Source organism: Simochromis diagramma, unplaced genomic scaffold (assembly GCF_900408965.1).
Source record: "Simochromis diagramma unplaced genomic scaffold, fSimDia1.1 OVJJ01000421.1, whole genome shotgun sequence".
Classification (NCBI taxonomy): domain Eukaryota; kingdom Metazoa; phylum Chordata; class Actinopteri; order Cichliformes; family Cichlidae; genus Simochromis; species Simochromis diagramma.
In genome coordinates this window covers 5,300,616-5,327,494 of record NW_024387250.1, presented here as the reverse complement: position 1 = coordinate 5,327,494, position 26,879 = coordinate 5,300,616, and the positions used below count along the sequence as shown (strand labels likewise).

Here is a 26,879-nt window from a genome sequence, read left to right as displayed (position 1 = left end):
TCTTTGTGTATCTTTTTCATTCATGTCTGGTTTTTAACTGAATGCCAGCATTTAATGTGATATATTTACTGTCCCTGTACTGCCACTTTTGGCCACAACAAAAGAAGAAACAAACACATAAGGGGATATTTTTCGGTGCTGCACTATTACTGCCAATACAAAGATTCATTTACGTTTTTCTCTGAAATATCGACCTTGGACACCTTATGTAAATGCCATCCTATGAAGAAGGGTTTTTATTATCGAGTGGTTGCATGCTTTGCGTTTTAATGTTGAGTGTATTTTAGTGTTGCATGCTTTTATTCCATTTATTGGGACTTCTCCCCGACAGACTCCGCCCCCTTGCTTCCTCAATTAGATGCACCTGGAGGGCACAGGGGACAGGAATCAATCGGGCCTCCCTTGTTGGCAGCGGCCAATAAGAGGCTCTGGCAGGTCAGAAAGACGTGTGTGGCAGCAGGAGAGCCATGGAGTAGCGTGGCGGCAGGCGCAGCCACAAGAAGAAGGACGCGGTCGGCCTGGCTCCCACTGGTGGAATAAGCATATTCTTCACAGCCAGGAAGTGTGGCGTAGCCTGATCGGGAACTTTGGGGACTTAGCTCATGGACTGAGCATCATCATATTTTTAGTATGCCGAGGTTTATGGGGGGTTTTCTCTCCCCTGATCAGGGCAGTTTTAGTGTTGTAAATAAAGTTCATTTATTTTTATTGACTATTTTAACTGGGTATTACGTCTTCTGTTTCCGTGATCACGCCCTGCTACTTTCCCTGTTATAGAAGGGGTTCCCTTCTACGGAGCCCCTCTGATGACATGGTCCAAAAAATAAATAAATTGTGGCCATAAAATACTACTTCGTGCCCTCGAAGTAGTATAACGTGCCCACGAAATACTTATTTGTGGCCACGAAATACTATTTCGAGGGCACGAAATGCTAATTTGTGGGCACGAATTGGGTATAACGTGGCAACGAATTACGCATTTGTGGCAATTAGATAACGTGCGCACATCATATTGATACAATTCCTGGACAGCTGCGTAGAGACACAAGCATAAGAGTAGGCTAAACCTATAAACCATGGACCGAGACCGTATGATTGCGTTTTATTTTAGGCTGGGGATGAGCTACAAATGCATTTTGAAAAGCCTGGCAATGCAAGGAACCATTACGGAGAGACGTTTAAACAGGATATTGAGAGCCCAGTTGCTTTACAGACCTGGACGCCGGGATAGATTTTATTGTCAGCCAACTGCAAGGGCCTGGGAAGGATCACGGTTATCTGTCAAGTGTTTCGTGGCTACAAATTAGCATTTCGTGCGCACGTTATTCCCATTTCGTGGGCACAAGTAGTATTTTGTGGCCACAATTTACTTATTTTTGGACCATGTCATCAGAGGGACTCCGTACCCTTCTAACTTACACCCGCGACATAAACACTCGGTAAGAAGGATCCTAAATATGTTGAAGAATAAGAAATTAAAACTTTATTGAAAATGGCAAAATACACCCGTGTTTTCTTTAAAATCCTATTTGATGTCACGTGATAGACATTAGCCGAACGCGATGTCTCAGCGTAATTTGCTTATAGAACGTGTTAATGTTTGTTACAGTGAAGTAACCACAGTAACGGGCAACAAGTAACCACAGTGTTCGGTATTTTTCTTTAGTGTGTTTTCGCCGGTTAGACGTTGACATCGCCACATTTCTGAACATATTTAAACAAGTTTTGAATTCGTCTTTGCAAAGATTTTCCACTCGTCTTCAAAAAACAAGAAGAACATCAGTCTACTTGCGTTGGTTTGTTTTGCAATGTCTCAAAACATCTATCAACCGCGTTTCAGAGGACCTCCTCCTCGCTGCGGTGGGCAGTACGGTCCCCCCGGTGAATACAATGGTCTCAGAAAAGCTTTTGAGAACTGCAGGAGGGAAAACCTTCGTCTACGAGAGAGCGAGTACCAACTGCGAAGTCGCCTAAACGGTCTCCTGGTAGAGAGGAGCAATTTATGTCATAAGGATGGGCTTGTAGCTCTTAGAGAAGAAATGGAGTCCAAATACAAGCAACTGGAGAAAAGAAATGAAAAGCTAGAAGAAGAAAACAAAATACTAGAAGGGAAGCAGCTAGACTTGGATGACTTGAAGGAAAAGCTGTCAGACACATACTCAAGAATTAAAGCAGAAAATGAGTACCAGCAATTTCTAAGGGAGAAACATTCAGAAGAAGTCCAAAATTTGAAGGAGAAATGTCAAGACCTGGAACAGAAGCAGGCACTCTTGGAGAACAAAAATAAAGACATGGAGGAAGAGAAGACAAAACTGGAGAACAAAAATAAAGAATTGGAGGAAGAGAAGACAAAACTGGAGAACAAAAATAAAGACATGGAGGAAGAGAAGACAAAACTGGAGAACAAAAATAAAGAAATTGAGCAAGAGAAGAAAAAACTGGAGAACAAAAATAAAGAATTGGAGGAAGAGAAGGAAAAGGTAGAAGACAAATATACAGCGCTTGAGCAGAAGCATAAAGAAGTCCAGGACAGGAGCACAGAAATGCTTCAGGAGAAGATCCAACACCTGCAAAAATATGAAGAGCTTGAGAGGATTCACAAAGAACTGCAAAGCAGAAACAGTGAAATCCAGGAGGATCAGAAAAGGCAGAAACAAGAGGAGCTTGAACAAAAGGGCAAAGAAGAGGATGAAAAATTTGACAAACTGCAGGAAGATTTTGAGAAGATTCAAGCAGACAATGAAAACCTCAAAGAAAATAACACACAGGAGATTAAAAACGATGAGTTGCAGGTGCAAGAAAAGCAAAAGAAAAAAGGATCCAGCTTTTTCAAGAGGAAGTCAAGCAAGAAAGAGGAAAAACCAAAACAAGACCAGGAAAGTGTAGAGAAAGAAGAAAAGGTAGAAAAGATAAACGGCAAAGTAGAAGAAAAAGCGAAAGGAAAGAAGAAGACAGGCTGCTGGAGCTGGTTTTTCAGGAGTAAGAAACGTTCTGGTGAGATGAGAGTGGAAGAGGCTGCTGAGTCTGGACAAGTGTAGGAGGTTCTCCATTTCATTACTATTCACATCTCCACCCGGATCCTCCCTGCACCTCCCTCTACCCTTTGTCTACCCCCTTCTTCCCTCCTTCTCCCCCTACCCCTGCAACCTCCATTTGCCATGTCCATCGACAGGTTTTTCTATGTGAAGATCTGTTTTCTCTGTATCATAATAAAAAATAAAGTTGAACAAAACCAGAACTAAATAAGCATTTCATTTTATGAGAAAGCACAATTATACAACCTGTTTCTCTATAAACTAAAAACCAGTGGATAAACAGACTAATGAATAGGTAATAAAACTTGTTAAATATGACTGACTGTGACTCCCCTTGAAACCTGTTAAAGAAACATAAGTATTTAGCTTTCAGGAGGTAGAAATGCTGCCACCTTTTGGGGCATTAGAAGGATGGTGTACGTTGTAGACCTTTCAGCTGTGCATAAAATCACAGAAAAATATACGGTCACACCACACAAAAATGAGAGTCTGTCTTTAGCTGTGTGCGTCTATCTATAAATTAGCCTTCTTGTTATTTTAATGATCATAAATTGTTTGGGATGCTGTTTAAATTACACAGACACCAGGGAGCTGATACAGCAAGACTAGTGAAAACTGAGTATAATAAATTAGACTAGAAAACGAAAATTTCAGAAGAAATTTTAACTGTGCCTATGCTGCTGCCAATGAGTGTAGTTTGTGTTAGTAAAGAGCAACTTGTACTTCTGTCCCATGAAGCGATGGTTTAACAAATTTCACTGCACACTATAAAAGGAATCTGGATTTAAATATAACATAGTACTGTTGGATTAAGTGTAGGAAACACTAGTATAAGGTGTCTATGGAACAAATCTTCCTTAAACTTCATAATGGCCGAAAGTGAGACTATAGACATTTCTCTCAGTCGCTGCTTGTGTTTAAGGTAAAGCATCTATAGACAACTGAGATGCGCCACATTTTAAGTGAGATAAAGCCAGATGTCGGTGGGTTTTGCAACTTTGGGTGAACAAAAGCAGAAAAATGGTAAAAGATTCAGACATTGAAAGTCTGGTTTATTTCATGATACATGAACAACGTCCACAACAATGTTAGGTAACAGGATCGGCACAGTGCAGACTCCGTTACCAAACGGCTGAACGCACATACATAATGGGAGAAAATAAACTAAACCGGTGACTGGCAAACAAGCAAATAAACGTAGAAAAACACAGACAGAGAAACACAGCTTAATACAAAGGAGCAATCAGGGAATGGGTAACAGGAGGGAAACACAGCTGGGGCAAATCAGGCCTAACGAGACAAGGGGAAGCAAAACCAGACACATTAACATCAGACATGGACTTTCAAAGTAAAACAGGAAACACATAACACAGACTGAACAAAGACACAGACTCGCACGCACTGCAACAGAGGGAACAGAGACGTGGGACCAGGGCAGACACAGACACTGACTGGACACGGGGATATAGCCACTAAGGACACACAGAGACGCGAACTAGACAAGGGGATACAGCTGACAGGGGAGACAGAGCAGCTAGAGAAGACAGAGACATAAACTATAAGACAGAACTCAAAGAAACCAAAGACTAGAAAGTATAAATAATATGATAAACTCAAAACCCCTGGGTCAACGACCCAGGCATCCTAACACATACATGATAATGGATACTACAACATAACACGAACAGTGAGAAGCAAAACTCATTGTCTTACCAGCTGTTATATTCTTTAAACTTAAAATAAACCTTTGAAATTAGAGTTTAGTGTTTTAAGTCATCTATTTAAAAAAAAAAAAACGAGTCAACACTTGTTTCTCTCAGCAGCATTAGTGAAGTGACACTTTAACGATGCTTCATATCACAGTCTTTATGATGAAAAAACATGTTCTCTCATTAGCAGATGTAGCAGAATACATTTATTGCAGTGTATGAGCTACACTTCTTGTAAAAAAAAAAATTAAAAGAAAAAAAGCTGATTGGAAATGCATTCCAGCTTTTTGGATTTTCACTCTTTGATGGATTTAATATGAACAGCCACATAAAATTTATTCCAATTTTTTGCCTTTGCTTCAATTAAGATGCGTCTTTAAAGCTACGATACCTTTCTTGTTCAAAAAGTTTACTGACACAGTAAAGACGTAGCTAGGGAACTCAGTAAGTATGAGCAGCAATAGCTTAGGGACACTTTCTCAAATAAAGAGGATTTCATCATCTGCAGTTCGTGAAAAAAGTGCCACATTAAAAACAAATCCGCAGATCCGAGAATTATGGATACAGACTCTTTTCAGCTATTGAGGTATACTTGTGCACTTATCAGCATACAGTTTAAAGGCTTGCATTAGAGTGCATTGGTGCCCTGTTGGGCATCTTTTATGGTTATACCACTGTGAATTTTGCTATATAAATATGCTCAAGAGTCTATCATATGTTTGACATCCAGCTAAAAATTCGAAAATATATATTTTTAAATCAGTAACTTTGCAAATTTAGAGGAAATGTTTTTTGGACAACAAATTAGTCACATTTTAAAAACAGTTTGAATAATCTGCGCTGACAGACAGACATTTATGAAGCGCCGGCTATAACACACATGCTTACCGTGTTCGGATGTCTTGGAGCAGAGAACCGCGTTGTATTGTTGCTTTTTTCTTATGCATAAGCAACGCCAGCAGTCAGAAACGCTCTGTGTGGGTAGAAAATGGTCTGCACCGGCGCTGGTCCTGACGCGAAATGGCGAGGGTCTCACGCTTTGAGTAACGCTTCATATAGGACTGGGGGGCTTCCAAAAACAATAGATGGTGGGCCGATAAGTCTGGGGGCGATACACCTGCAGGGCATCACCTTGCTGTGCAAGTTTAAAACAATGAGGATGGGGCACGCAGTTGCTGAGCTCCGGTGTAATTTGCCAAGATAGGTCTGGACTTCAGACTTCAGAAAATAGGCGATACCCTGCTCGACTGGTACATCTGCAGGGCTTTTACCTTGTCGAGGAATTACAAAAAGAGCCGATACCGGCCACCTTAAACAATAGGTCGGCTCCCCGCTCGACTGGTACACCTGTCGGCTTTTACCTTTTCCTAAGGAATCCCAACAATTAAATGATACCCACGGTGGGCTTTTGCGTTCCTGAACAAATTCAAAAAATTAACCAGCTGTTGAAAGACGGATGGGGTTTGCAAGACTGGTTTTAGAAGGATCACTGCAGCATTTATTTCTAAAGGGGCTGAATGTTATTTGTGACCACCTATTGCATTAAAAACTGGCAGCCTCTGTCTCCCTCTTGGATTAACATTCCGAAATCCCGATTTTTAAATAAAATGCTTGCATTGCTGCATGCTGTGACATCAGAATCACAAAATGAGTGTGATTAAAACTAGAGATGGACCGATCAGTTATTAGGTATCGGTCTGATACTGGCGTAAATTTCTGGATCGGATATCGGAGAGAAATAAAAAATGTAATCGATCCATTAAATATCAAAAAAGCACCTCACAAAACTTGCAACATGGCATAACTCAGCTCACGTGATAGAGCGGCTGTGGCGTGCAAGACCTGTTGTCTGGTTGAGCATTCGCTACCAAACCGGCATTTCATCTCCGACAAAGTTATCCCAGAGAGAAGTAAAGCAAGTGTGTAAGTTCATCTCTGAATGTTTGTTAAGCATTCCAGCGTTAAGCTTAACAACCGATATATGGAGCGACTGCCTCTCTCTCCCTCCCTCTCCTGCTGCTACTTCAATCCTGAAACTGATCAATGATCAGCTGATCGGCTTTTCTGTTGCGAGTCCGTCTCTCTTGTTTGTCTATCGCCCACTTTGCACCAGAAAGAGGAAACCAGCGGCTGAACAACAGCAGCACGTTTAACCTTGATAATCTGTTATTAGAATTTATTTAATATTACTTTCTACACCAGGATCCTTTTCTATGCAGCTGACGTCTGGTAACTGTGCAGGGGCGGATCTAGCAAAGTTTAGCCAGGGGGGCCGATAGGGCATGAACAGGGAAAAGGGGGGCACAAAGACATACTTTGCTTTTTGTTTTCATATTTTAATTTATATTTAATTGTGTTGTGGTTTGCAGTGTTTTGTGTTGTTTCACTTTAAATTTGTTTAAAAGGAAAAAGCTGAAATTTAAATAGTTAAAAGTTGAAATGTAAATAGTTGGTTTCTGTATTGTATGATTTATTTATTACATTTTATGTGGAGTGAATAAATAAAAGTATATTTACGGTAGCCCCTAGAGACAAAGCACGTACAAACTTCAAAACACGTACAAACTCCAAAACACGTAAAAAGTCCAAAACACGTAAAAAGTCCAAAGCACGTACAAACGCCGAAGCACGTACAAACTCCAAAACACATAAAAACTCAGAAGCACGTAAAAACTCAGAAGCACATAAAAACTCAGAAGAACGTAAAAACCCCAAAACACGTACAAAACACAACAGAAGTGCTCCAGAATGCTAGGCGCAGTGTTGAGCTTTTGTTACCCAGTGGCTACACAAGCCAGCAAGTACCAACGACCGGATTTGGTGTGTGGTAGTAACAGGTAAATGAACTTTTTTTTTAAATTATTTGAATATATATGTGCGCTTGTGTATAAATACACAAACAATACACATATGCTTTCAATTGTGTAATTTAAGTGATCTAGGTAGCTCTGTTTTGGAAGTTCAGTTAACGCTAGAAATGTGTTTTGGAATTTGTACGTGCTTTTTGGAGTTTGTACGTGTTTCGTCTTTAGGTGCCACCGCATATATTTATATATAAACATATATAAATAAAACCACTTTTTTTTACATTAGTAATTCCTTTTGTGCATAATTTTATATTATTGTTAATAATAAATAAATTAAAGCAACAAAACAACCTGAAGAGCCGAAAGAGCCGCCTCTTTTTAGTGAGTCGAGCTGAAAGAGCCGATTCTCTAAAAAGAGTCGGAAATCCCATCACTAATAGGCACAAACTAAGGACTTCTGGGAAGTGGACTCCTCCCCTGTCCCGTCAGCTTTTAGCCAATCCTGCGTGATCTTCCTCCCACGCCCAGGAGTTTTTCACCACAAACACCGCCCATCCTGTTTCGTCGCACGGCGCTGCCTTAACGGGCAGCTTAGAAACTCGTTTTTGTTTTTACCCTCAGCTACATGCGAACAGTTTGACTACATTTAAATGATTTATTCTATATTTTACATTTTCTACTGTTGTATTTAATAAAAAATAATAGAACAGAATAGATATTCATCATACTGCAACTGAACAAACAAATCGAAGAAGTCTTTGACCGTCCACATACCGTCTGGCACGCATTTTAATTCCCATTATTTTATCACTGTAGACATCTGTAATGAAACCTCATATGAGTAACACAGAACATAGACAGAACATTATTGATAGTTACTTGCTCCACATATTATTTACCGACCCATCCTTTTTTTTTCAAAACGCTATGTTACTATATTTCAATAAGTACGCGAAGGCAGCATATGTCTTCCCGGTGGTGCTGTGATATTGAGAGGTCATACATTTTCAAAAACCAGGGAGTTAAGAGCAGGTATGTTTCCGTGATTGCTGAATTCACATCACTGATCAGATCCTGATTAAATTAGCGCTCGCTCTATTTCCACATTTGTCCTTACAACGCTAACTGAGGTGCTAATGTTCTTGCTAGCTTGTAAACTAGCTGGTTAGGGGACGTTAGTTAGCAGGTATTTTGATGACATTAGAAATTTGTTTATTCTCCCATCTGTCCGAACATTTAATGGGTTTTTTTTGGGGGGGGGGGGGGTTGTTTTGTTTTTTACATTTAACTCCGTTTTATTAACAACAGTGGGTATTTCTGTTCTCCAGTTCGTGATTTGCAGTGCTGCTGTCGGCTACCTTGCTAGCGTGTTCGCTAGCCATTTAGCAGCCAGCTTGGTGACAGGAACTGGGGCACCTTCTCGTGACAACCCCAAACCCATCTGCCACTGTGTCTGTCGCGGTTTTCTTTAATCAGCTATTTCGGTATGACAAACATCATTCATGTGGTTGTCTCGCTAGTGAGGCGATTGGAGGCTCATGTACTTTACACATAGTTTGAAGGAGCAAACCAATAGCCAACTCCTCTGTTATCTGTTTATCCACGCTATCAGGTGTTATCTCGCTCTTTACGGTGTTTTTTTGTTTTTAAATCAATTTGGTAGTTGTGATCTTCATGCCAGAAAGAACAAACCAAGGTCTCCACACTGCTGTGCCCCCCAGTTTCTTACTCAATTATGGCCCAAGTGCTTGATGACGTTATCCAGTTAACACTGTGGTGAAAAGCCATAATGTGAACAGCACAGAGATAAAGAGTTGGATCTGAAAGAGGTCAATAGTTGTATTACAAGTGAGGTATTGTTTTATTTGAAATTGTACAGTCCAACTTGGATTTTTAAGTGACTGTGGGCTTTTTGGTGTGGTGTGGGCATTTAATGGATAAAAACATCATCTTAATTTTACTTTATCCTATACTCACAGACACAGCTCACATTTTAATTTGAACTGCACTGAAAGTGAAGAGCTGCTTATAAGGAACCCACAAATGGACAAAACAACAGTTTATTGTGGGTTTTAATTTAATACAGCAAACAGAAAGTGTTATTTGGGCTTCAGAAAGCACTGAGTGATGAAGAATGGAGTAAAACTCGAATGCCTCGAAGGGTTGTTTCCACAAAGATTGTACAGGGTGGTGTCCTGTACAGTAAAGGTGGAGGGTTTCGTTAGCACAATGTATCTCTGGAATGCAGCACAGCTTTTAGTGAAACGCGGATGAGCGCTTATCTCTGCCGCCAGCGTTTTTCATTACAATAATTACACTTGTAGGGCTAGGAATCAGGTCGCCATACTTATGTTGTTTCAAACTTTGATCTCTGTTTGTGATATTTGAGCATGCATAAAATTTTAAAATAACATTCAGGGTATGTTTGTTGTTTTTTGGGGGTTTTTTTTCTTGCCTATAAAATGTTTTGACAAGTCTTTTCTATGAGAAATGCATTAGTTAATCCAACTCATACGGTTCTTTTTTTCTTCTGACTTGATGTTTTCTGCAGTGTTGTACGTTTGTGCCTGAGCACTAATCAAAATTTCTGAGTGAAGAAGCCAGGATGTCAGAAGAGGTGTCCCGCAACATAAACATCAAGGAGCCAAGATGGGACCAAGGCACGTTCACGGGCCGCGCCAAGCACTTCTTCATGGTCACAGACCCCAGGAACGTCCTGCTGTCCTCTGAGACTCTGGAGGAGGCCAGAGTGACTGTGGAGAACTACAGGTAGAGAAGGTCAAGATATAAAGAAGGGAGTAGGAATGTATAACCCTTATTCCAAAAGACACTGTGTAAAAACCCATATTTTAATTACAATAGGATATAGAAAACATATCAAATGTTTAAACTGAGAAAGTGTACAATTTTAAGAAAATTATTAGCTCATTTTGAATTTACTGGCAGCAAAATGTCTCAAAAACGTTGTAAAAGGGCCATGTTTGCCATTGTGTTGAGTCCTCTCTTCTGGGAACTGAGGAGACTAGTTATGGATTTTGGGGGAGGAATGCTGTCCTATTCTTGGCTCACGTAGGATTTGAACTTCTCTACATTTTGGGGTCATATTTGTCATATTTTTCATCTCGTGCTGTTTTCAGTTGGTGAAAGGTTAAGTATGTGGACGCGGTGTGTGGTTTTGCATTGTCTTGCTGAAATATGCAAGGGTTAGGGTTAAAAGAAGTCATGTGGATGGGAGCATGCGTTGCTCTTAAACCCGTATGTATCTTTATGGTGATTTCCAGGTGTGCTACCTGGCAATTTCATACATTGAACAAAAATATAAATGCAACATTTTGTTTTTGCTCCCATTTTTCATGAGCTGAACTCAAAGATCTGAAACATTTTCTACATACACAAAAGACCCATTCCTCAAATGTTGTTCATAAATCTGTGTTCATGAGCACTTCTTCCTTTGCCGAGATAATCCATCCCACCTAACAGGTGTGGCATATCAAGGTGCTGATTAGACAGCATAAATATTGAGGGAGTGTGCAATTGGCATGCTGACTGCAAGAATGTCTACCAAAGCTGTTTGTGAAATTAATGTTCATTTCTCTGCCATAAGCTGTCGCCAAAGAGTTTGGCAGTACATCCAACCCGCCACACAACCGCAGACCATGTGTAACCACACCAGCTCAGGACCTTCACATCCAGCATGTTATCCTCCATGTTCGTGTGAGACCAGCCACCCGGACAGCTGCAGCAACAATCGGTTTGCATAACCAAAGAATTTCTGCACAAATTGTCAGAAACTGTCTCAGGGAAGTTCATCTAAATGCTCGTCGTCCTCATCGAGGTTAGACGACGACGAGATCCTAAGGCCCATTGTTGTCCCATTCATCCAAAACCATCCCCTCATGTTGCAGCATGATGATGCACGCCCCCATATTGCAAGGATCTGTACACAACTCCTGGAAGATAAAAACATCCCAGTTCTTGGATCAACATGATCAACTCTATGCGATGGAGATATATTGCACTGTGTGAGGCAAAGATACTGAGAAACCCCATCACTTTAAGGTGCTCTTTTTATACCCAATCATGTTGCTAAAATGCTACCAATTAACCTAATTTGTTAAAAATAGCAACACCAAACAGCTGGAGAACGAACTCCTCCAGTGTTTTTGTTGCCCCTACTCCAACTTTTACGAGACCCACTACTTCCATCAAATTCAAAATGAGCTAATAGTTTTCTTATAGTTGTACATTTTCTCAGTTTAAATATTTGACATGTTTTTTGTTGATGTTGTTTTTTGTAAATAGAATATCGATTTATGAGATTTGCTAATCATTGCATTCTGTTTTTATTTGCATATTACAACAACGTCCCAACCTTTTGGGAAGCGGGGTAGTATGTCTGATCTGAGTAAGGCATAGATAGGAATGAGCTTTGAACGAGATTATATGCTGACTTGTTTTCTCCGGGTTTTTTTTTTTTTTTTTACATATAACAAAAACTGTACTGTAGCGCTGTACTGTTATGACTTTTTCAGAGCTGGGATCGTGAAGCCTGGTCTGACGGAGGATGAGCTCTGGAGAGCCAAATACATCTATGACTCTGCCTTCCACCCCGACACAGGGGAGAAGATGTTTGTGATTGGCCGGATGTCTGCTCAGGTGCCAATGAACATGTCCATCACAGGCTGCATGCTCACCTTCTACAGGTACAGCTCAGGTTTAAACACACGATTCACTATAATCTGCTTCTAAAATTATTCCCTAAAGAGAATCTAGAAATGGAAAAATGAGTATCTAATAAATGAAAGACTGAATTTGATACAGTTTCTGTGTGACCAAAAGTCAGCCTTAATACAGCAGCAAAAATAGAAATGTTAATCCCTGTGCAGAGGGAAAATCCTCTTAAAGAATAAAAAATGTTGCTCTTAATTCTACTGATAACTCACTATGCTGTGACCATTTAATAAGCTATGTGATCAATTCATGTTCAGAATCAGAAGACTTTATTTATCCCCAAGGGGCAATTAACAAACAACTGAGCAGCATACATTGAAGATAAGGACAATAGGAACAGGCAATAGGAGTGAAATAATAAATACACAGTATATACAGTTTTAAAATTACACAGTTTTAAAATTAAAGTGACTGAAGGTGAATAAATAACTGCAAGTGACTAAAAGTGAATAAAGTGTCAGGAGTGTAAGAAGAGTGTAGTTTATGTTTATGGGTGTGGGTGTGGGAGAAACAGTTTGATCTGCAATAAAAGTATACACAGTATGATAAAAAGTAAAGCTGAGATGACTTTTAATACTCTTTGTAATTACAGAAATAGATGGTGAAACTAAATAATAGATTATTGGCCATAGTTTTAAAAACGGATTTATTTTAAAATTTTATGTTAATAGTTCACATTTGATTTTAAGTATTTTTTCACGTTTTTGTTGATTTAATATTTAACAATTAAGTCTATCATTTTTGTCATATTATGTTTATGTTTATTACTCGGGTTCAGGTTGGATGTATCGTGCACTACCATCAACCACAATGTTGTTTTTGCATCCTACCACTTGAGGGCACCATATGGTGACATTTTAAAGTCTATATATTATAGCTTTATATAGTAAAATTGGTATAGTAAAGAAGAGAGCGAGTGCTTTGGGGGGTTTCTTAATACCAATATGAATATTTTAGGTGATTTAAGTTAAAGTTGAAATTCAGCATATATTTCTGCAGGCCTGTAAACTGTGCTAAAGGACCATTTGGTTTTTAGGTCACATGAATAAAATTGTGACACATACCCTATCAAGATGATCTGTATCTTTTGCATGTGAATTTTATTCAAACTTGACTATGGGCTGATTGATTTTATATGAAGATGTTATCTGCTGGGAACACTAGTGTGAAATGAGGGTCCACACAAACTTATCTGTATGCAGTTATGACTAAATGCATCTGTAGGTTACTTAGTCGTTTTGCTTGCATCCTCTTTTTTTTTATTATTTTTTAAGTGTTTGTTGCGAGCAGCTACTTTCTCAAGTAGTGTCACTTCTTTGCCACAGCGCAAATGGCACCGAACACGCAGCGTGAAATCTCACTTCCTCAAACACTCTGTCGCTGTTCCTTCATGTTTTTTGCAGGACTACTCCAGCAGTGGTGTTTTGGCAGTGGGTTAACCAGTCCTTTAACGCCGTCGTCAACTACACCAACCGCAGTGGAGACGCACCCATCACCGTGAAGTATGGAGGACTTCTCATTTCCCTTCCTCTCTTGATCATTCCTGTCCCACGTCTAAACTAGTCTCTGTGAGGAGGTTGTGGGAGCGGCTGTCCTCTCCCTCACAGCGGTATTACGTTCCACTGTTAAGCATGTTCGGCCTCGTGTCACAGTGATCTCATGCTGACTTAGATTATGTGCTCCTTGTTGACAACAGGTCAGCATATTTGCAATAAATTACCCCTTCCAGACGCTGCAAAAATGCATTGAATGCATGCATTTATGAAGAACAGCAACATGCGAATGCATATTTATGGATCAAGCATGCAGTCAGTGAAACACATATTGTAATGTTCTGTTTTGCAATTATTTGCGAGGATGTTTTCGTTCATTCTTAAATATTCATACATGACTTCACGCATTTCTTGGTCCACATAAACTTTGCATTGATTCACCTTAGCTTAATTTGTAGACTCTGAGCTGCTGTCTTCATGTGGTGATGCATAACTGGCTCTATTTCACTTATGAAAATGCTGAAAAGGGATGTGGGTTCTCAGTGTGTGACCTGTGATAATTTTGTTCTCGCAGCCAGCTCGGTGCAGCCTACGTCAGTGCAACAACTGGAGCCGTAGTCACTGCACTGGGACTCAAGTCTCTAGCTACGGTAATACGTTTGTTTCAAGTGCAACAAACATGAAGTAAACCAAAGATAAAACAAACACACATGACTTGCTCTGAGATGTGATCCTGATTGCTTAATTTTGTTGTCTTTGCAGCGTCTCCCTCCAATCATCAGCCGGTTTGTCCCTTTTGCTGCTGTTGCTGCTGCTAACTGTATCAACATTCCCTTCATGAGGCAAAGGTGAGGTCACTAAAGTATTAACTATAATAGGCCACTGATTAATATTTTAACAGCTGGTGTGACAGCTTTACATGATGTTTGTTTTTCCCCACTATCAGGGAGTTAAAGTACGGTATCCCTGTAACTGATGAGAATGGAAACCGGTTAGGAGAGTCTCCAAATGCTGCCAGACAAGCCATCGTGCAGGTGGTGGTGTCGAGGATTGGGATGGCGATGCCTGCAATGGGTAACGTCGACCTTTTCTCTGCTTGGTCATTACCTTGCATGCATTAGTGACAAACCTGCAAAGAAGTATCAGCTGAAACTGCAGCTCCTCTCTGCTTTATGGAGTTTTCTGGCTGGTTAGGTTCCCCGTTTTTCTGCCTGTTCTGTATAGTATTCATCGTTTAACAGCCTATGACCCAGATATTTATCTCAAGAGCCGCTAGACAGCAAACACAAAGTTAAGAGAATATATGTTGACTTTGTTTCCCCTGAAATATTCAAGAAAACATTATGATCGTCACTCACCAAAAATATATTAGAAAATGTATCTTCACCTCACACATTCTGAGCCTTACTAACAGTTTCCTGTTTTGCTATTGAAGCAGAAACCCCCACCTGACTTGTTGTTCTGTTCACAGCCATTCCTCCTGTCATAATGAATGCTCTGGAGAAGAGAGCTTTCATGAAGGTAAGCGAATTGCATCCGTGTTTGCTGTACTGCTTTGTTTCTACTGAGTGGATTTACCAGACATGCTGGTATTTTATGAGGTTAAAGAGTCGCACCACATTCCACATGTTGCACATACATTGAATGCTTGTGTCTGTGGACGCTCTGTAAAGACAAACTCATCTGATATGTATGTGTCCCTGATTTTTATCTGTTTTCTCTGCAGCGGTTCCCAATTCTTAACGCTCCAGTCCAGGTGGGACTAGTCGGTTTGTGGTGAGTAAAGTAGACTTGTTATCAGTGAGAGTGTCCTTTTATCAAATGATATTTTTAACTTCACCTAGAAAGTACCTGCAACAACATCTAAAACATTCCCGTTTTCATCTCTTGATTTCAGCCTGGTGTTTGCAACTCCTCTGTGCTGCGCCCTGTTCCCTCAGAAAAGGTACCAGTAGCCACTTTCACTCATTCAGTCTATATCTAGAGTTGTTTAACTTAGCTGCCTTTTAATGATGCTGGACCATCTCTTTGTAGCTCTATGAGTGTTAGCGGGCTGGAAGAAGATCTGCAAGAAAGGATACGAAAGACCAGTCCTCACATCACCACTGTCTACTTCAACAAAGGCCTGTAGGAGCAGCAAGCACATTTCCATGCATATGTTGAGACACACACACACACATAGTGCTCTGGATTCAGTTGGAAGGGTGAAATAAAATATATTTGCAGGGGTTGTTGTTTTTTTTTGTTAAGGCTCTTTTTCTTTTCTCTTGAGAGAAGAGCACCATCTATTTACAGTTTATTGTTTTGTGGTGTGTTTTTTGTCTTCCGCTGGTCACAGCTGAACTTTTGGATGGCTATTCGTGAAGTTACTGATTTGTCCTCAACCCGCCAATATCTTGCGTTGCATTCAGGTTCATTTCTGATTCAGTTAAAATGAAGACTCATGTGTGTAACTTCTTCTGAATGTAACAGTCTTTTCTGTCTTGTGCTCCCACTTTTTCCAGTGTATATTCCAGTGTCATATATTTCGCACTGACAGTTTTGTTAAAGCTTGAGGCCACCAACTCGGTTGCCCCAAGAAAACTGTATATTAAGTCGCTCTAAATAGCCCGACTCCTGTTGAAGTTCCTGTTTTGTTGTACCATGCCTGTTGTTACCCAGTGCAGCTTCTTACGCTCATCTACTCTCCTCTAAGTGTACTTATGCCCTTCATATTCTTAGTCAAAGTAATGAGGTGCTCAGTACCTGTGGCAAAGATCTTTATATAGCAAATCGCTCATCCTATATCAGTCAACACTACAAACTGTGGTTCTCATCAGCATAAGTATGTACTGTGGTAGCCTGGGTTTTTTTTTTCTTTTTAAAGGTGATGGCGCTTTTAAGTAGTGGCATCCGGTGGAAAGAGGATAGTGTGTTGTGTGTCCATGAGGAAGTAGAAATGCTGTTGATACCGTTGATAAGGATCTTAAATTATCTTAAATGTATTGCTGCTGTTATGTGAATACTAACTCACAGTTTGGAGGAGGGTTTTTTTTAGTGTTTGCACCTGACCTGAAGTGGGCCGGGAGACATCAAAACAGCCAGATTGTCAAAAGCGCGAGAGCCACTGATGTCCTGTTAAACCAAAGGACAGCAATAAATGTTGTGTAATAGGTCAAAATAGTAAACTCCTGGTTATAGGTCATGGTAGCTGTGTGTGCAGTGTTTGTAGCTGCTTTGTTAATGTGGACAGCTCGGCCGAGTTTGAGCATCTTTGATCAACAGTCATTCACATTGTTGACCAAGCTCTCCAAATGCAGTGTCTCCAGTGTGGTTAGATAGTGATGATGGTGTGTTAGTGGTGTAAAAATAATTATATTTTTCTTGGATATATTTATGTACAAAGCACATAAAATGTAGAAGCTACGAAGCACATTTTTGAGGGATTTTAGAGATTTTAATTAAAATGTATGCCTCTGTTAGTGAATGCATCAGATGGCCCCACATATGCACTTGGAAACAATGTCCTCTTCTCTTGGTACAGGAGTCTATATATATATATATATATATAGTGTAACTTATTGCAAATGACTAGGAGCTTCTCCTGCTTCAAGACCAATCAGTTCTCAGATTAGAGGAGTGTTCCTATAGTTTGATTTATCACTGTTGCAAATTACCAGCTTGGATTCAGTGTTAGTATAAAGTGATGTTTTGTGTATGTTGGTTAAAAATGTGACCACAGTAAGATTGTATAGATCACCAAAATTCATCTCCATTAAGACACTTCGATGTAGTTGTGGACAGATGTTGGGCGTTAAGGGACTGTAGTAACCGCACAGCATTTGCATTTTTGTGAATGGACTTTTTGTACAGATACCAATGCACAGTGATTGTGTTAATGTGCGATTCCAACATTCAGTAGCTTTATTCACCAAACGTTAGGAGAGTGTTGCTACTTGAAACTTAAATGAAAATGGACGTAGTGTTTTTTTTTTTTTTTTAAACTATTGGCTCTGTTGTTTTGGAGAGAAATTGGGTTTTCATATGAACACTTCACTCCCTTTCATCTCATCCATGTGAACAGAAAGCTTCTGTTTGAGTCCCCTGCTTGAATTAGACACTGACATGGGATCACATGCACTGCAGGACAGTGTTTCACACTTGGCATCACTACTATAGTCTATATGTAGAAGTGTTTGCAGTGCCCACTGAAGACCTTTTTGCTCCGATGTTGACTGCAGCTACTGTGTGATGTGTTTGCCGTGCTGCTGTAGGAGTTAACTGGATTTGTGTTGCTGTTTTAAAGGAGCTTTTACAAGTGTGCATTGATGATTGTGAGTCTTCATCATGCTGGATAATGCTGATTGAATCGTGGCTTCGCGTCTGCTAATTTTTAATCATTTGTGGTCTGCTAGCTTTCGTTGCTCGTAACCAAGTTGCTTTGTTCCCATCTTTCTCCTTTTCTACTCGCGTTTTGGTGCACAAACGTTTAAGAACAAAACTGAGGGGTTTGAGTCGGCATTCAGACACGTTTGGAAACTTTCATCGTCCCAGCTTGTGACTGTGTTTTACCACCGTATCATGTCACACCTGTAGAGCCAGCCAAAGATGAAACGGGTAAAGGACTGAGGAAGTGTGTAGCTTTTTAAAAGTTTTTGTTTCAGCTTTAGCAAATGGACCTTTTGCCATACTTGTGCAAAAACAGTTTGTTTTTTGTGTATTTTAACACAAGTGGTCCTCTCCACCAAATCCATTGTCTTGAATACAAAGCTACAAGTTTGAAAATGTAAAGAAAGTCCAACACACACTTTATTTTTGGAATTCATTTTTTTGCCATTGATTTTATTGACAGTAACATTTTAGATCAGAGTTCTTTCAGTGTTTTACAACTTTGCATACTGAAGGCATGCATGGAAAAGTCATGTCATGCTACACTTCATGAATGTTTTGGTTATTTTATATACATACAACTCACATAAGTATTTGTGTTTTCTCCCTCTGTTTGTATTGTTTTGAAATGTATATTTCCTGGACGTGAGATGTATTTTAATCTGAGCAATAGAATAAAATGTGTAACATCAATGCCCAAGCATGCTTGTTTCATGCAGTAATATTTAACACGGGTTATTATCACCATATAAGTGAATATTTCAGCAGAACAGTTCAGATATGAGGGTAAACATTTAACCTAACTTAAAAACCACTGAATTTTGGTGGTTGGAACATTCACAACTTTAATCTGACACCGTCAAACAAAGAAATTTCACACTCTATGACATGGTCACGTCACAGTCAGCAGAGCAGGACGAATTAGGCTGCTGTTAGATGAATTAACTGATGAATATAAGAGAAAAAGTAAATGTGATCACGTCTCTCCCTGTGTCCCTGCTGACTTTGCCACTGCTGTAACTTAAAGTTTGGCAGCCCTCTGGGTCCCACCCCACTGACCTGGGGGCCCAAGCAGTTGCTTTCCTTACCTAGTGGTAAAAAGCTCCTCCGCATTACTACTGATTCATATAGAGAGCTATAGATACACGTGTGTGTGTGTGTGTAAATTGTCCTTGTGGTAGCTCCTATATATAAAGGACTTTGCCTCGAATTTATACACACTGGCCACTTTATTAAGTACACCATTCAACTGCTGTTTAACGTAAATCTTTGATCGCTCAGTGCATTTCATCATGTAGACATGGTTAAAATAACCTGCCAAATTACATGGGTTCATCCTGCCATCACTTCAATGGGGTAATATGGTTAGATTTTCATGTACCTGTAGGGATCTTGGCTGTTGCATTTTGAAACAGTTGAAGTCATCATACTGATGGAGAGTCCCGTAAATGGACCATTACAATATAACCTGCTTAATAAAGCATGGACCAGTTTCTCGGTGCAAGTTTGAGATAAGAATTTTCTAACCTTTGATATACTTGCAAGAGGGAGAGAGCCGTTCTGGTGACCTTACTGATGTAATTAATAATACCAAGGTTCCTGACAAGAGTATTTTTTGTGTCTAAAGGTGAAATGGTAGAACATAATAAAACCAGACTCATGCAGAGGAATTTTTTTGGTTTGTTTTTGTTGTTGTGCTTTCAAGGATAAAGTTTTAAATGTTCAAAACTCAAAAAAATACTAAAGTTCTCTGAAAACTCTCATATGAGCTGTGTAAGTTGTTTTATTAGACCAAGTTTTAACCAATATACAAATTACATTTAAAGAAAAAGAAAAGCACAGATATTGGATGAGGTCTTCTTTATTCACTGTTCTGCAGCTGGTATGCAAATGTGCAGATGCATAAAATTCTCTCTCATACGCAAAGTCATACAAAAGCGAGCAACGCCTGCACCACAAACAGTCCTCAACATGACGACAGCAGCAGTGTGTGTGTGTTTAGGCATCAAACTTGCTCCCCTCGACCAAGAGTTTAGAGTGAAGTTGTCATTATCACACACAGACTGCACGCTCTTGTTATGTCAAAGGAGTGTTTGAGAGCTTGACCAGTAGAAGCAAATTAAGCTTTTACACAGAGTCAACATTTCAAATGTTTCAGTTATATTCAGATGTAAAATTCAGCCATTAGATTAAAGCATCTGATTTTCAAGTGACCTTAAATAAATGGCTGCTGCACCTAAAAGGAAGTGATGCCTTTAATTCCCTAACATTTTCATACCCGTGTCAAGAATCTAGCTTGTAGGTGGCTTGATTTTCATAACCAACAGCAAATTACATGTGCAAAAGTCAGCGGCATCTTATGATATTAAACAACACAGACTTCATAAATACCAGAACGTTACTGAAATAATAATTATATTCGATTTTGACTGAAACTCTGCATGAGGTTAAAAATATTCAATTTGCTATTCAAGTTGTGATCTAATAAAAGCGTGCTACGAAAATTATTTCACTGGTACAATTTTTTTAACGGCCTCTAGAACATCGGCCGTGTCCACCTTATCGCCAAACTCCTTCTCGCGGTGTTCCAGGAGGATGCCCTGCCAAAAAACAAAACATGTGCTTAAAAATAGAGACGAATTTTGTGAAGCATCACTGAGCCAAATCTGTGGAAGCTACCTGTTCTGCTGGTCCGATGACAAACACCCCTCCGAGGACAAAGCCCTCTCCATTCATGTTGCCCTGGTACCCAGACCTCCAGGCTCGCATGAAGTTCTGCCACACTCCCAGGCGAATGAACCCCAGGCCTCCCATCCTTCTCTGCACCGGGCCATAAAAACGTTTCTGCAATGCACATTTTAGTTTCAGTCCACCTCATTTATACACAGCATACAGCAATTACAGTAGCATTATTTGACTGCTACTCTAAAACTGATTTATCACTGCGTTCTCATGACCCAACACTCTTACTGTCAACAAGCAATCCCTGCACTGCTGCTTGATTTGAGATTAAAGATCATACAAAAGACAGGGGTACTTGTAACTGTGGTTCTGGCAGGACATTCGGTAAAACGGCCCCTTGCAGTTAAGACAAGATGCTGGTCAGGATTAATTTATTCACAGAGCTCCCATTAGAAAAACCATTAGGAGGAAGGAGGAGGGCATTTAAGAGCTTTTTAAGCAGCAGAGGCAATGTCAGAAAGACAAAGAGGAGATGTATGCTTGAAAAGCTTAATAGCAGCGAGCTAATGAAACGCGACAGATTAGATCGTGTGTGGATAATGTGTGTGGTGGATACCATTAGAGACGCACTCGTGCCGAGAATGAAAAAGATATCGCTGAGAAAAAAACTCCAAAGAGTTCAGCGGCGATGAATTCAGCCTTTCACAACCTTTCACATGAACGATTACCTTCCTTTCAAACAGGCCTCCCCTGCTGTTGTGGGTGTAAATATTTAGAAGCCAAACAATTTATCAGCATTAATAACTGACAGATAACAGTACTCATGTTACCATCATGGCAAATAAACATAACCAAGTGATCATAACGACTATGAGCATGTTGATTTAGACGTTTGCAGTGAATCTCTGCAGAACCTACAATGTAAGTGAAGTGAGTGGCCAATGTTGTTGCCAGCGTTTAAGCTTTTTCTGGTTCATTGCGTGCCAGTGTGACCGTGTCCTGTTTCATATGCGGTGTCGGCCAATAAAAACAAAAAGATGCGACGACTTTTTCCCCTCCTGCGTCTTCACTCTTTGTTGTGGTCAGTTGGTTTTTTGATTTGTTTTTTTTCCTCGGGGGTAAACATATTTGTCCCTCAAGTTTTCCCATTTCCTTGTACATTCCTTCATTTAAATTCCGATCATTTCAGCAATCACCCTGCAGCAATGTGACATTTGTGAGTGTTTATATTGATGCTATGATTACTTTTTTTGGATGCTATGGCAGTTATTATTATTCTCTCAAATATTAAATTCAAAAAAGTCACCTGAAATGCACAGGAGGACTCGACATGCATTTCAGTACACCATACGGTTTCAGTTACGAGGTAGCTACGATGGTGATTTCCTGCTGAAGCCTAAACCGGAAATCTATGCTAGAGGTTTGTCAGCTCAGCCAGGAACTCTCAGATTATTCTCACAATTTTTCTGAGCATGCCCACTTGTTATCTACAGCTGCTAACCTGTTCATCTATATAGATGTCCCCAGCGAAGTGCGGTCTGAAGTCCCGGATCTCTGTGCCGATGTCCTCTTTCACAACAGCAACCAGAGGGACCCCGAGCTCTTCCAGCTGGGGCTTCAGAGAGGACAGCGCAGAGGCCTCCTGCAGCGAGACAAAAATACCAAAAAGAGAAAAAGAAATCTCATCACATGCACTTAGAGTTGAGTGGAAACAGACAATGTTCATTCACAGACACTTTTGGCGTCACCTCTCTGCACAAAAATCATCCAGGTCTTCTTACAGCCATGACCACAGCCCCATTCGTCTCCCACAGGCTCTTTGCTTTGATGACCTTCTCATCTGCAGACAAACCCACATTGAACTATTTCTTATCAAATCTTTGACCTCACGCGTTAGCGATTAAACGCAAGTCGCAAAGATTACGAATGCCACAGTTAAAAGAATCTAACAGAGTTTGCAAGATAGAAAAAACAAAATGTTCACGGTCACATGGTGCATCTCTTTCACGATGTTCATTAAATACTCAGCATAGGAATTTGACCAAAGTTTACAATGATTTAATCTGCCAGAAAATTCTAGAAAGTGGCTTCACTTTACATACTACACAAAACCTCATTCGCTGCATGTGTAATGTGTCGAAACGCGCACGAGGAAAGGAAACCACATGTGGCTGATTCTAGTGCTTATGTAACTTTATATTTCCTTTTAATAGCCTTAACTACATCTGCTGTTAGTCTGGTACGTCCCAATATTGTACCGTATCAGAACGCTTTCTTACCACCCGTGGTGGAGTGCAGATCAGCATCTTCAAGGTACTGCAGCGTTGCATTGGCAGCTTTAGTAAGACACAGATCCGTGTTGGCCAGGAAGATCCCAGTTAGCGCAGCTCCGACGGCACCCAGACCCACAGCCCACATCCCCATTCCAAAGAGCTCGCCCTCCAGCCCAGAAGCAGAGGACAAAACTACAACACAAAAAAGCAAAAGCATGTTGAGAAGAAGAAACATAAGCATAAGGGACATTAACTGTTCTTTATTAGAACAATATTTCACAGTGCTAGTGCAGACATCACATCTCAACTGAGATTGCATCTCAACAAGGCTCAGCATGCCCATTTTATTTGAATCTGGTGCAGACTGTAGTCTGTGAGTGTGTGTTTGTTTTTGCCACTGTACTCTTATCTAAAACTCACACATGCGATTAAATTCCTCACACACAAAGATCTGCAGGCAAATTTCGACTAGAGCAAATGTGCTTCTCGATAAAGCACAGCTAACCGCAGAGTTTGTTTTTAGTTGACAGTGTCTTTTAGAAAATATCGCAGCATAACATCAGGCTGCAACTACTTATTTTATTGTTTTAATTATTTAAAACATAATCTATCACCATTTCCCAGAACTGAAAATCTTTAAATATGGTTTGTTTTAGGTTTTTTTTGTAATTTTATTTTCTGAGAACTGGTTTATCGATTAACTGCCGAAGGGTTGGTAAACTGTGCGTATGGAACTCCAATCTGACGTTAATTTAGTTATTAAATGACTCGTTTAACTTGTTTGTTTTTGTAACATTTCAACCTGGAGTCATTCCAGTGTACGATAAGTAGGGAAGAAAGAAAAAAAAAAAAAAAAAAAAGAGTCGCCATGCACAGGTGAACAAACCTGAAGTCTGGGCTGTGACAGAGATTGGCTAACTGTGTAGGGAGCAGTCAAATGTGTCCTTGCCTGAAAGGATCTTGTTTGGGTCTGGACTGGCTTTGGCTTTACTTTGGTGAAACGGGGCAGCCTGGGTCCTTAGAAACTGAGGCCTGGCTGTGGTGGAGGGCTGGCTGCCTGGGTTAGAGCCCCTCACGGAGAGGGCAGAGCAGCGGAGGGCAAGCCTCCAGCTCAAAGCTGTGGAACATCTGGACAGAGCCAGCATGGTGGATAAAGTCTGATGATCTGACTACACACACTCTTAAGATTTCGCTGGAAGACAGAAACACAAGTCGTTTCTAAGCAGGTTAAAGCATAGTGCAATGCAATGCCATAAACAAACAACAGCATAATCCACCTTTATCAAAAGCTAAAGTCAGGGATCGACTTGACAAGTTTAAAGGAAAAGAATTTCAAACTTTTTCTTTCATTGTGATCCAATTATCAGGTTTTACCACCTGTTAAACAAGTTCGCCAGGCTTCAGTTACGCTCACACTGCAGACGGTGCAATCAAATGTAACAAAAGCATAACGTACAAAATGTTTGATCTTCCTTACAAAGTCTACTGTGTAACTATTTTTCAAGTTCCTACTTTTGCCCCTTAAGTTCTCTTCTGTGTAGCAATAAAGACAGAAATTACACTGAAAACCAAAACACTGTTGCCAGTTCACAGCATGCTACACAGAGGGAGTCAAATCTGGCTTTTCTATATAGTCAACTTTAAAGTAAGATCAGAAAATACTAACTTGTCTCCATTGCCAAAGAATGAGTGAATGCGTCCCCTCCTGTGGTTCAGCCCATCCGGTTTAAAACTCAAACACCCAAAAGCATTTGAGTTCTGACTCCTTATTACTCAGAAAATGAAGAACCAAAAAATATATATATAACCGCAGCAGCCAATCATCTGTGCAACGCACACAAGAGTCTGACTTTCTACATCTGCAGAGCCAGAAGTGGAAAAAAAGAAAGAAGAAAAAAAAGCTGTCAACACTGACTGCTGATCAGAATCTAGTCTTCCACAAAACATGTAAACAATGAGCACGACTAGTAAATTACAAGTTTCCTAAAAAATAAAATGCTTCACTGGTGATAGCGCAACAAACCCTGTGGTATAAAGTAAATTAGTTGATTTATCTACACTATTTGAACGTTTTTTTGTTTTGCTTTTCACTTCTTTCATCTGTCATCTTGCTGTAGAGTGAGTCATTTAACTCATTTACACCTCAAGTGCATGTCGATGAGATTTTAACCCTGTAAGGCCTGAACCATGAAATAAATGCAACAAAACCAATTCTTTGTTTATTGAACTTAATATATTAATAATTATGATAATTATTATTAAATGTGTTGTCAATTTCTGAATAATTATCATGCATGTATGAGTTTTAATTTGTATAGTTTATGCTAGATCTGGCATTTTTAAAACAGTTTATTGCTTAAAAATGTATTGTTCACTTTATTCGGGTTTTCAAGGAAAAGTACGGTGGCCCTGAGAGGCCAAACGGACTTCCGTTTGGACTTCCCGGCGTGTTTTGTGTGCTTTTGCAGCATTTTTCTTATTGCTTCCGATCCAGAAACACTAGAGCATCTATTTTTCACTTGTCAGTATGTTAATGCTTTTTGGTTTGAAATACACTGTTGGGTTTCACTCAGAATTTCCAATGTACCTGCCTTCACATCTAAGGATATTCTTTACTTTATGGACAATCTGGATTCTGAAATCTCAGATGTTGTCAGTTTTGTAATAGTGCTATGTAAGTTTTTTATTCATTTATGTAAGTGGAAGAATGCCTCTCCTATGTTTACCGTCTTCTTGAATTACTTTTGTCAATATTTTAAGTCACTTAAGCTTATTTCAAATATGAACAAAAAAAAACTGCTGTACTATACTGTAAAATCACAAAATACTTGCTATTCTAATTTTCCTGCCTGTGTCAAAAGGTCTATGTTCCTTATTACTTTACCCTAGAAACTTTTATTTTCTCCCTGTAAAGTTATGATGACTTGCTTCACCATCTTTATAATGTAAATTGTTACAATTCTGGTCTGTATCCTTGACTTGTTTTGTATATGAAAATTTGTTTCAAAAAATAAAAAATAAAAAATAAATTCTTATTGCTGGTGGGGGTTTTTTAAGTTGCAGTACGTTTGGCCTCTCAGGGCCACCGTAGAAAAGAAAAATAAAACCATTACACTGATGATGCAGAGGTCTCAAAAACCCATGTGTCAACGCATTAATAGTTCCTCCACCTTTGACATTTAGCATACATGGGAATCAGATGATGAGATGGCAAAAACTAACTAACAGTCGCCCACAGATCACACGATACAAATAATGACCTTGATACTGGTAATTGTGCAAGATGTTTGTTTACGATGCCAACTGTCCAGGCAGACCAAACTTTAAAACTGTAAATGAAAAGGTGTGATTATCTGGACGATTGCAACTGCGTGAAAGATAGGTCCACAGAAGTTACTGTGGTTTATCACAGCGTCGCCGCCTCATAGATAAACCGTCGCCCGTAAATTAGCATCTAAAATGAATACCCGTCACCGAGTCTGCAACCTGAGCCAGCCGGGCCTGCCAATGCATCTGTGCTTGCTCCGAAAATGTCACCGTGACGAAGATAATGAAGTAGTTTTTCAAAAAATACACACTTACCAAAATCAATTTAGCCACCAGTAACGCCTCTCACTAAACGGCTTGTCTTCGGACTTTTGCGCAGGCGTACTAACCGATTCTAAGCGCAGGGGAAACTAATCGAGCAAGATTTAATATCGTTTGACGTAATTGAGAAAAGTCAAAGCAAGACTGAGAAACAGGTAAATGTGCGGGCTCTCTATGAGCATCGCTGATGTAT

At 39.8% G+C, this 26,879-nt stretch overlaps 3 protein-coding genes across 8 annotated transcripts; 2 read left to right on the top strand and 1 right to left on the bottom strand.

Annotated features, from left to right (window-relative positions):
- The first annotated feature begins 1,383 nt into the window (after positions 1-1,383).
- On the top strand, positions 1,384-3,522 carry LOC120715006 (vicilin-like seed storage protein At2g18540). Its single transcript, XM_040001721.1, has 3 exons — positions 1,384-1,439; positions 1,841-1,985; positions 2,388-3,522. Exons 1-3 carry the CDS (start codon positions 1,384-1,386, stop codon positions 3,036-3,038), a joined length of 852 nt encoding a protein of 283 aa, XP_039857655.1. The 3' UTR covers positions 3,039-3,522.
- A 4,935-nt stretch (positions 3,523-8,457) lies between these two features.
- sfxn3 (sideroflexin 3) lies at positions 8,458-18,836 on the top strand. Of its 3 annotated transcripts, none has more exons than XM_040001056.1 (11): positions 8,458-8,583; positions 10,103-10,320; positions 12,084-12,254; positions 13,686-13,784; positions 14,350-14,425; positions 14,538-14,623; positions 14,722-14,849; positions 15,247-15,296; positions 15,502-15,551; positions 15,673-15,720; positions 15,810-18,836. In XM_040001056.1, exons 2-11 carry the CDS (start codon positions 10,157-10,159, stop codon positions 15,904-15,906), a joined length of 969 nt encoding a protein of 322 aa, XP_039856990.1. In that variant the 5' UTR covers positions 8,458-8,583; positions 10,103-10,156; the 3' UTR covers positions 15,907-18,836. The 3 variants fall into 3 exon arrangements, with proteins under 3 accessions (XP_039856990.1, XP_039856992.1, XP_039856991.1); XM_040001058.1 differs by lacking the exon at positions 8,458-8,583 and adding an exon at positions 8,713-8,737; XM_040001057.1 differs by lacking the exon at positions 8,458-8,583 and adding an exon at positions 8,854-9,035.
- Positions 18,837-19,988: 1,152 nt separating this feature from the next.
- On the bottom strand, positions 19,989-26,770 carry LOC120714714 (peroxiredoxin-like 2A). 4 transcript variants are annotated; one of them, XM_040001060.1, is made up of 7 exons: positions 24,765-24,879; positions 24,048-24,290; positions 23,105-23,290; positions 22,574-22,665; positions 22,327-22,467; positions 20,823-20,987; positions 19,989-20,743 (listed from the first exon to the last, which is right to left on the bottom strand). In XM_040001060.1, exons 2-7 carry the CDS (start codon positions 24,241-24,243, stop codon positions 20,648-20,650), a joined length of 876 nt encoding a protein of 291 aa, XP_039856994.1. In that variant the 5' UTR covers positions 24,244-24,290; positions 24,765-24,879; the 3' UTR covers positions 19,989-20,647. The 4 variants fall into 4 exon arrangements, with proteins under 4 accessions (XP_039856994.1, XP_039856993.1, XP_039856996.1 ...); XM_040001059.1 differs by lacking the exon at positions 24,765-24,879 and adding an exon at positions 26,681-26,770 and having other exon boundaries at positions 20,626-20,743; XM_040001062.1 differs by lacking the exons at positions 24,048-24,290; positions 24,765-24,879 and adding an exon at positions 26,681-26,768 and having other exon boundaries at positions 20,626-20,743.
- Positions 26,771-26,879: the final 109 nt, after the last annotated feature.